At 38.5% G+C, this 11,200-nt stretch overlaps 1 protein-coding gene across 1 annotated transcript in view; it reads right to left on the reverse strand.

Moving 5' to 3' along the window:
- The window catches only part of LOC140492301 (uncharacterized), a 36,199-nt gene extending 25,799 nt beyond the window's left edge, over nucleotides 1-10,400 (reverse strand). Inside the window, exon 1 of the mRNA XM_072591253.1 lies at nucleotides 7,891-10,400. Coding sequence (XP_072447354.1) covers nucleotides 7,891-10,277 — 2,387 coding nt within the window. The 5' untranslated portion in view covers nucleotides 10,278-10,400. The remainder of the gene's footprint in view (nucleotides 1-7,890) is intronic.
- Between the last annotated feature and the right edge of the window lie 800 nt (nucleotides 10,401-11,200).

The raw sequence follows: 11,200 nt of genomic DNA on the forward strand, positions 1-11,200 counted from the left end.
GTTTGGGCCCTTAGAAGGATCTCTAAAACAAAGCTAAAGCTTTAAGAAGGAAAAATAGAGTGTGACATAAAGGTCGACATAAGTATACAGGTAAAGTCGCCATAGTTCAAGGAGACTGTGACTGGATGAGAGATGACTGACAGTGGCTTAAAATGTCGGTCAACACACCTCAGGGAAAAGAGGGATCTTTGTGGAGACCGCACCAGTGTAGACATTTAATGCACGCAGTTTGCGTCAGTCCGCCATTTGTCATAAGCCATTTGTCCAAACAGCTAACAAACTCGCAGGAACAATGGCACCCAATAAAAGAGAGTTAAGGGTTTCCATAAATATTTTAAAAGGAAAGCTAACAAAGTGAGTATTGGTCCCATAGACTATCAGCCAACAGAATCATTAATAAAAATGCAGAGATGACAGGTGAAGACAGGTGCATTGAACAGTCATTGTGCATCATTTTTTTATTTCAAAGGATACGAGCAACATTTCAGAAGCAGTGATGAATTGGGAAATAGCATGCGGGAAAATTCACTAAAATCACAATCAACAGAGAAGTGATGTTAAGTAAATGTTTGGCAGTGCCGACAGAGAATTGACGAAATCGTAACGGACTCCATCTGAGCATTTTAGAAAAAAATGGTCATGGGAGATAATATATTGTGGTTAATTTTCGAATACTTCCTTCATTCTGGGAAGATCGATTTAAATTGTAAAATGGTACATATTACTGTTTTATTCGAAAGGGGTGTAGATGGAAAGCAGGAAAATACACGTCTGTTAGCTTAATGTCAGTCGTAGAGAAACAGTTCGAAGTCATTAATTGTGAAGATGCAGCAGAATTCTTGTGGTACACTGCCTGTGAGGAAGGAGAACTAGCTGAAGTTGCACCTGTTACAGAGGTTGCTTCCAGAAAATATTTCGACAATGGAATAACTATTAGGTATATTCTGGAAAACATTAGCAAACTAATTTGAAGGTTATTGTCCAATGAAGACAACAATATCTGAACTTGTAGATGAGTTCAAGGTGGTCAGGTACAGACATTGAGATTTCCTGAAATGGACATCATGTTTGACCAATTCACCGGAATTCTTTTACGAGTTACTGCAGATAATGGAAAAGCAGACAATATATTTTACTCAAATCTGCAGAAGGCATTTCACAATATGCCATCAAATATTTTTGTAGAAAAAAAAGAGGTTCATGGTGTCAGGACTGACATATTCGAATAGGTCAACGACTGGCTGACTAAAAGGATGCAGAGAGTATCAAAAATAGCACTTTTTCCACGTTTCCAAAGAGAAAAGCGTGGTTAGCCAAAGAGTTGATATCAAAACCTAAGCTGCTAATGAATGTAAATAACTTGCAAAAAGGAGTGGAATGTATAGCTGCCAAACATATTGCTGACAAAAGGATAGTTCGGAAATTAAGCTCTGATGGGGACTGAAGTATGAGAGTGTGTTAGGAATAAGTTTGTTGTGTGGGTGAAATTTAGCAAATGGAGTACAATGTGTGAGAATCGAAATTGCTAATTTTGGCAGATAGAATTTAAAAATAAGCTAAGTATCTCAATGTTGAGTGACTGAAGAACTCTGAGATAAAAAGGAATATGAGTCCCCTAGAGTACTATTCAGAAATGGACAGTATGCTCGTCCAGCATGTAATTGGAAAGCCAAAACAATACTTTCATTTATTGGGGAATGGAAGCATAAAGACTTCATGTTTCAAACACACAGAATGCTGGTGAGACCTCAGCTAAAGTTCTGTGCATTTGTTTAGTTACCTTATTTCAGGAATTATGTAAATTAATTGAAAACATTTCAACGAAGTCTCATCAGACGATTGACAGGAATCGGCTGGTTGTCGTAGTTTAGAGAAATATTCGCTTAACAGCATCTTTAGAAATAGCAGACACCATAGTCATATTGCAAATACGCGCTACAAGGTAATATAACATAAAATAACATAAATAAATAACAAACACACCAGTGGTTTTGTATGACATTTGAATTAAAGCAGATAAAATATGCTTCCCTGAACATGCCAAATATAATTACTGTATAATATATTTTAGAAAATATGAACAGTTTCAGACGGAAACATTTATATACCAACGTTCCTCTGTATACACTGACCAAACAAAAGCTTCACTTTCCTGATGCCAACTGAAAAAAACGTATTTTCCGCCATGCACTGAAATGATGCTCCATGTTATGATGCTAAATGTTATGAAATGATGCTAAAAGGTATCATAGACCTTAATGCTTCTTATATTTAAAGCAGATGTGTAGTTGGTGCTCTAGGTGTTATGCAACTAGACAAATCAGTCGGCTTTAAGAAAAACATAATTTATTTAAACACTGCAGTTAAAACACAAGAAAAAGAAAGTGGAATTTAGAAGTACTTAACTATTGGAAAATTTAACTGAACCGATGCAGTGACTATTACTTACTAACTATTCCAATAAACACATCCCTTGGTTAAAAGGTAAATTCAAACACAGATTCCTACAGGCTGGATGGAATAACATCTAGAGAGAGAGATTTCAGAGAAAGTCAGGAAACCTTTACTGAAGTTTGCAACTCTTTTGGACTGAAAACATCTTATGATGACTACAGCTAAACAAAAGTAGAAACAAAACCTGAACTGGGAGAACTGGACACTCCCTTTCTACTGTTAAATAGTTAATCCCTAGATTCTTCGGTCCCTCTGCTTTTATCTTTGCGAGCAATCCATATCTAGTCAAAAATTTTAGTAACTCTTCTGCAATCCTTTTAGCTGTGATTTGCGTAACGGAATCGTTTCTGGAAGTCTAATGGTCATGTCCATTATTGTTAACAAATTCTAATTCCCACTTCTTGTTTTAGGTAGGAGTCCCACTCAATCCTTGTAAATGGTTCCTCTAATGCCAGAATTGGTATTAAATGTGTTCGTTTTATTACATCTCGAGGGGTTTCAATTATCTGTCTGACAAAATACAATTATATTCTTATACTTTTCAGGCCAGTATAAATGTTTTTTTATATTTTGGCTTGAATTTTTCTTAACCATAAATAACCTCCTACTGGTAATTAATGTGCTCCCCGCAGTATGTCCTTTTTTATAGCCAACTGGTAATACAGTTTGATGAACGCCTGACCATTTTTCGTTTGCCTAAATATATGATGGTTTCCCGTTCATCATCAAAGCATCATTTTCAAAATGGTAACATGTGGTAATTCTCCTTCTATGTTCGCTTTTCAATACAATACTTCAGTTTTTCATCTTTCTATTGTAGCTCAGTTACTTTCTCTGAGCTAAAACTACCCACGTTGTCATCCATCTGTTCTTGTTTAGTCTCAGCCATATGAACAAATATGGTCTCTGACAATTCGACTTCAGCTTCCTTATCTGCATTCTTCGATTTATCCTCTGGTTTCAACAGGTGGCTTTGTGAACTTGTTATCACACAGTCAGGAAAAATCCCAGAATATACTTCCTGTAATACCGCAGTTCCCTGATTTTCCACTGGCTTTTCAACCACAGAAGGCAGCACTCCGGCTCATGATCCAACGATATCTCCCATCAGCATTTCTCTACTTTTCATTGGACACTCCCACTTCATTCGACATAATGGAGCCTTTCTTCTGTCACCGTGAATTCCATGTACTACCACTTTTTTTCTGGCAATAGACCTTCTGAATTAAATGGCTCCTCATCTCTCAACATCAATGATTAACATGATCCAGTATCTCTTTATGTTGTGACATGTTCCTGCCTATGTGAGTAAATCTTACCTGCACAAGTAAATGGTTTAAGATCTGGTACTTTCTTCTCACCCAACCTCCAGCCAGATAGTACATTGTGGTGCAACTTTTTTTCGCCTCCAATGTGCTTATCATGTTTTCTACATCTGTCGTGCCAGTGCTTTTTCTAAACTACCAACACTTTGACTTCATGTGGCCCACTTTATTGCACTGAAAACACCTCAGCCTTTTAACTTTTCTTTCCTCAGCATAGGTTTCCTTTTACCTTCCAGTAAGCTATCTTTATTATCGTCAATGAGATCTACTTTTCCTTTATCATATGCATTAAAATGGCATTTTTCACCTTCTCATATTCCCTCCATACCTCCTCAGATAGTGATGCAAATACCACACCAGCTCTACTTAGCAACTTTGTTTGGATCGCCAAAACCCACATGGTCATTGTTCACTTCATTTGTTTATGCACTTTCTCAAATAAGATAAAGAAAAGGCTTCTACTACTTCTCTATTACTTCTACTTCTTTCTCATCAAATTTAAGCAATGTTTCGATATATTTAAACAAATAGGCAGAGGTAGGTACTGCAGATGCTGGAGATTTGAGTCAAGATTAGAGTTGTGTTGGAAAAGCACAGCAGGTTAGGCAACATCCAAGGAGCAGGAAAACCGATGTTTCTGGCAAAATCCCTTTTCCAGCACCAGTCTAATCTTGACTCTTTAAACAGATGCCTACCAGTCCTTTGGCTACGATGGGTATGCTCATCAATACTATCCTCCTAACTGTGCCTGCCTTCGCCTTCACCTCCATCCTTTTAAGTTAACTTTTCTGGCTAATTGCCAACTTCAAAAGTCCAAAATATCTATCTTTCTCCTTTCTGCTAGGGAATTCCTCCTTTTCTATTTATTCTGCCATGGCGATTATGTTCTTTTCTTTTATTTCTGCTTTTTCTTTCCTCTCCTTTTAACGGTAATTCAAACTGTTTCAGTTTCTTTTCACGTTCAAGCTGCTTCATCTGCAATTGTCTTCTAAACATTTTCATAGATTCCGATGGCTTTTCCAGCAAATTTCAGTGTCAAACTATTGCTGCAATTACCTCACCTAAAGGAAACCCCAACTCCAGCTTGTCTGCCAATTCAACAACTTTATCTTACTCATTGTTTGTAAAATGCCGATAATCACTTCCTCCAGCCCCAGAAAACTCTTAGTGACATAATGAGTCTTAGTTCCTGCACAAAGCACTGTTTAAACCAACCGAACTCAGCACTCGAAACAAAAGACACGAACACCAATCACTCACTATCAATCAGTCCAACAGCCCTAAACCCATATTGGAATTGTAGAATCATCCCGACAAAGCAGCCAATCTCTTATTGACCAGGCCAGACCCCTCAAAATATTTCAAGAAAGTAGCCTAGACTCTAACTTTATCTTTATTTAAGCGTAGATGTGAAGTTGGTGTTCCAGGTGTGATACAACTCGGCTTTAAGCAATACACAATTTATTTAAACACTACAGTTAAAACATACACAAAGAAAATTGGAACTTAGAATAACTTAACTATTGGAACCCTTAACTGACCCGATACAGTAACTATTACTAATTAACTGTTCCAATACAGTAACATCACATAGATATAACCCTTGACAGAAAGATAAATTCAAACATAGATTCTTACAGGAAGGAGGGAATTACATTCAGAGAGAGGTTTTAGTGAAAGTCTGTCAAGAACCCCTTGCTGAAGCTTGCAACTCTCTGCATTGAAAACGTCTTTTGACTGCAACAACTAAGCAAGAGGATTAAACCTGAACTGGGAGAACTGGCCACTCCCCTTCTAGTGTTAAACCATTAAACCCCGACTGTTCGGCACCTCTGCCTTTACAATATCTCTGCTGAAAAAAAGTCAAGGACGAAATCATCATTTTTACAGTGACAGCATCGTCATAGAAGGAATGAATATTTAGAGTTGGAAATTGCAGTTATATGGAAACAAAGAAATTAGCCAAAATTGTAAATGATTGGATTATTTATGTGCGTAAATGTTTAATTGTGTGAGCTACACGCAATAAATAATGCAACAGAGCAAAAATATTGGTATCACTTATCTTGCACAACATGCCAAACCTCTCAGAATGCAAACCTCTCAGAATGTCCGTGTTACATGAGAATTGATAGGATACATCGGTCATAGTCACAAAGTACGTTACTGATAACGCTGTCAGAAATTATGAAGAGTGACTGGATTCGAAAAGGTAACCCTGTTTTCTGTCCACGGATGCTGCCAGAAGTCTGCATTTCACAGGCAATTGCTGTTTTTGTTTCAGATCCCCAGCATCCGCTGTTGCTTATTGTATTTTTAATGCTCTTGAGAGCATATTTGTTAGATCTGTGGCGATTAGGAGGTGGCTACGATTAGGTACAGTAATTAAAAGTCATAACTGCATGTGGGAAATAGAATGCATATAGACAAGTATTGAAATAATATCTGGTGGGAATGGTATACTAACAGAAATGTTACATTTTACAGGTCAGGGCTCGAGCACCATTTCACAATACTGGGAGAAAGTGAGGACTGCAGATGCTGGCGATTCCAGTCAAAAAAGTGTGGCGCAGGAAAACCACATCCGGTCTGGCAGCATCCCAGAAGCAGGAGAGTCGACATTTCGGGCATAAGTCCTTCATCATGAATGTGAACGCAATAAATATACAATGTTTTTTTAACCCTTTATATTTTAAAGCTACCAAAATTTCTGTGTATGTTCACTATCAGTAAAAGACACAGTAGAAATTCGTCAACGCTCCTTAGGCACCAATTTTTGAACCCACAACCAGTGCCATCTGGAAGGGCTAGGGCAGCACATACATGGGCACACAGTCATCCGAAAATTCCCCTCCAAGCTATACACCATTCTGACTTGGAATTTTCCTTCGGTGTCTCGAGGTTAAAATCCTGGAAGATACTCCCTTCTGGAATTATGTGTCTAAAGACATGACTGGGCTGTATTATCTCAGGAAGACAACTCATCACCATCAAGAGTGCTGGGGAATAAGCTAGTGAATGTTGGCTAGTCAGCGACACTCATATCCCATGAATGAATAAGCAAACTCGAAGCTACGTCTATATTAATTCAGCTGGAGTACTGTTGCCAAAACTAGGCGTCGCTGTTTCGGAAGGTTGACAATGATTTTCATCCAAAGAAGATTTATTAGGTAGGTAACAGGTTGACGGATTTTAGTTGCATGGAGAAATCAGAAAAGACTGCTTCTCGCTATCCTTAGAGAAAAAAAAGTTTAAAGACGATTTGTAAATTCGTCCAACGTATTGAAAAGTTTTGCTAAAGTAAATAGCAGGGATCGTTTTGAGCTGACAGAAATGGAAATAATCAGCGGGCATCGACAGGCGAATTCAGGATATTTTTTGTGAGGGGTAAACTTCCAGAATTGAGTAACTTCCAATGCCTGGAAAGGGATTAGAGAGTAAATTTCACAAGGGCACCTGAAATATTTTCAAAAAGAACAGAAAACTAGGTTGGATGTGTAAGTCTCACTTAGCAACTAAATGTGAAATAATTGAAATATGTGATCAGTAAATCGGTGTTTCCAAAAAGTGTTCAGCACATCAGAGACAGGTTTTATATTTTCTCTGTGTAATATGAAATCTGATGGAAGTATAATTTATTTTCACAAATTGTTAATCATTTTTAGATCCACATATTTACTATTGGAAAAGCATGAATGGTCTCATGTATGCATCCAAACAATCATTATACTCACGAAACCTGGAGCCAGAAATATAGATTTTTGTGACATTAAACGTAAACGATTAATTTATTCAGGCTGCACAATTATATTTCCCATTCAAATCAGCTTTTTGTACATGTTATGCCACTCTCCAAAAGGGTAAACGGCAAGGAACTACAATGATGTGTGCGTTATCAATACAGAATTTGCAACAAACATTTTGAGAATTCATGCGAGCGTTGACAGGACACGTACGAAGATTGTTTTTTTTACTGAGCAAAACAAAAAATAGTCATTGGGACAAGAGAAAATGCTAAACTCTTACCGACTGTCTCACCAAATAGCAGTAAATTTTCATCGCTGCCATTTCTCCCTCATTTTCAGCGTGACATTTGCTTCTAAATTATTTTCTTGTCCCGGTTTGCTGACTACCCATGCTGTTCAAAGGCAAAGTAGGATGACAGGGTTTTAGAAATAAAAAATCACTTTTCGATGATTCAGGTGATAAACACACTGTGTAACGATACCCTTCAGTCTGACAAGGCATAGTATAGTTAATTGTCTCGTTTGTTGCGTATCCCCGATTACGGATATCTGCCGAATTCCTACGATTGTGACAACACGCAGTCGAGTTGTCGTTTTCATTAACACTTCGATCTTGCTTCAACTTGAAAATGACTAGAAGAATAATTGTTATAAGAAACAGAAAGGAAGTTGATCCTAAAATGATGATCAAATAACGATTTAGATAAGATAAGTACTCCGACGGCAAAGGTTTGTCAGTTCTATCCAAAGGTTTCTCTGTAATATTAGACAAAATTGAAAATACGATTGTGGCAGTACTGGAGAGGCTCGGCTGTCCATTGTCCTTCACACAGATGACCAGTTTTTCCGTTGTCATGTCTTTGCCGTTTACGTGCAATGTTGCTCTAATTTCGCCAGTAAGAAGGCCTACAGTAAACAAATTGTAATCAGTAGCCTCCAATAATTGGTAGGAAAGCCGTGCGTTTTGGCCGGAATCGGCATCTGTTGCCTGAACCTTGGTGACCAAGTAACCTGGAATTATTGACTGAGGCAAAATCTCCACTATGGCTGAATCGTTCCACGTCAAAGGAGAAGTAATAACCGGCGCATTATCATTTTGATCTAAAATTATCACAGTGACAGTGACGGTGCTGCTCAGTGGTGGTGATCCAGCATCTTGAGCTTGAATTTGGATCTTGAAGTGTTTCAGTTGCTCGTAGTCAAAGGAGCGCAGCGGACATATGTTCCCAGATTTGGAATTAATCGTGACGTAAACAGACGCCAAATGTTCTTGCTCTTTACTCTCCAGAATAGAATAGGATATTTCTCCATTTCTACCCAAATCAACGTCTAGCGCAGTTACAGCAAATATAGAAGTGCCTGGAGTGTTGTTCTCCATCAGATAGACATTATATGAGGATTGTGTAAACCTCGGTGCGTTGTCATTTATATCGGTTACCGAAACTGTAAAGGTTTTGCTTGTAGCTAGAGGAGGGGAGCCTCCGTCCCAGGCTAAAATTGTGATGTTATAGATTGGTACCGTTTCCCGATCGAGAACGTCACTTGTAATCAACGTGTAAGTGTTCGCCATAGGATTTTCGAGCTTAAACGGAATACTTTCTTGAATCTGGCATTGAACTTTGCCGTATTCGCTGGAATCGAGATCCGTTACACTTATCACTGCTATCACAGTCCCCGGAGGAGACTCTTCCCGTACGGCACTTAACACCAAAGTCACGTCTAATTCGGGCGCGTTATCATTAATGTCAATTATATCAACTACAACTTTGCAACGGCCAGACAATCCAGGCGGAGCATTATCGACAGCTTGTATGTCAAGATCATAACCAGGCGATTCTTCAAAATCCAATTTACCTTGAACGCTGATTTCTCCAGATTTCGGGTGCAAGTGGAACAACGCGCGATTCCTTTTATTAACATGATTAGTGAAAGAATATGTCAGTTCAGCGTTAGTGCCTTCGTCCAAATCAGCAGCTTCAAGTTTTATGACCAACGTACCTTTTTCGGCGTTTTCCGGTACTTTTGCCCTGTACATTTCTTGGTCGAATATTGGTGGGTTATCGTTAGCATCTACCACAGTGATGATAATCTGTACTGTGCCAGATCTGTGAGGAACCGCACCATCAATGGCCGTCAGTGTAAGGTGAAATGTCTGCTGCTGCTCACGATCTAATGGCTTTTCTAATAGCAGCTCTGCATTTTTACTCCCATCTCTCATCGACTGCACTTTGACAGCGAAATGCGCATTTGAACTGATCTGGTAAGTGCTGATTGTGTTTGTGCCCACATCTGGATCGTGCGCGCTCTCGAGGGGGAATCGCGCTCCTGCTGCAATTAACTCGCTGATCTGCAACGAGTATTCTGCCTTCTCAAAACTGGGCGAATTATCATTTTCGTCGATTATCTCCACTGTGACAGGATGCATTTCCATGGGGTCATTGAGCGCTATTTGAAAAGCAAGGGTGCAGGTGGGGTTTTGCCCACAAAGCTGTTCTCTGTCTATTCTTTTATTAATAAATAAATTGCCGTTTTCCAAATTTACCTCTATGTATTGCTTTATGTAATCGGAGACCAGCCGAAACCTGCGAGCCGATAATTGCCAAATGTTTAGCCTTAAATCCTCAGCGATATTCCCAACAAAGGCCCCGTGCTCCATCTCCTCCGGAATTGAATAACGGATTTGCCCCGAAACCAGATGGCAGGCACTGAACAAGAAAATAAAAAGCGTTTCGCTCGTCGGTGTATTCGCCATTTTTGTTATCCAGAGAGTATTAAAACCATGTGAAATATTTCTTAATTTGCTCCGATTCCAACAGATATTGAGAAATACAGCGATTGAAAGGGTGCAGCTTCTCTGAACATGGCTGCACAGTAGAGACGCAAGCACCGTCTGATTCTTCTTTCTTTTCCGAGTGGCGAGGGTGGGGAAGGAGGGGTCGATCTCTCGCAGCGTCCTGGCTCCTTATTGGTAGACAGCGACACGAACAGTCTCAACCAATAACTGCAGCAATTCTTATTAAAGCAAGACTGTTGCGAAATTATTTGCAATTTATCCAGTGTAATATATATGGGTGTGCAATCAAAATATTCTGACTAACTTCCGTAAAATATAGCACTTTATTTTGCGAGTTAATGTGAAGACAATATTTCTCACCACTTTCTGAAGGGTTATTTTCAATTACATCTTCACATCAGCAACATGTGTTAATATTTCAATTCCATGTTCTCATCCTCTGAGATAACTTTTAAAATGTTAGATATATGGGCATTTAATATTAAGTCTGATGAAGTACTAAATAAAACACATGTTATCAATATTGAAACCACCAAGATGAAAGCAGAATAATTACTTGATTACATAAAGTGATAAGGGACCGAAAATAAAGACTGACAAGCAGTTTTGTTTTAAAAAACAAAGTGAATTGAATGCTCTCAGAACTTTGTAGTATGCCAATTAATATTTTGTTATATTTCAATACCGTAGACGTGTGTACAATGGCTTAATTTTGAAGTTTTCAAACTTTGAAGTAAAACAGAAATGCAGAGGAGTGTAATAGATTTTGTAGGGACATAGAAACACTCTTAAAATGCACAGAAACATGGCAGGTGAAATATAATGCAGAACAACAATGACAAATCACAGTGAGATGAATAAGGAGAAACATTCGACTCCCA

The sequence above is a fragment of the Chiloscyllium punctatum genome, chromosome 20 (genome assembly GCF_047496795.1).
Source record: "Chiloscyllium punctatum isolate Juve2018m chromosome 20, sChiPun1.3, whole genome shotgun sequence".
Classification (NCBI taxonomy): domain Eukaryota; kingdom Metazoa; phylum Chordata; class Chondrichthyes; order Orectolobiformes; family Hemiscylliidae; genus Chiloscyllium; species Chiloscyllium punctatum.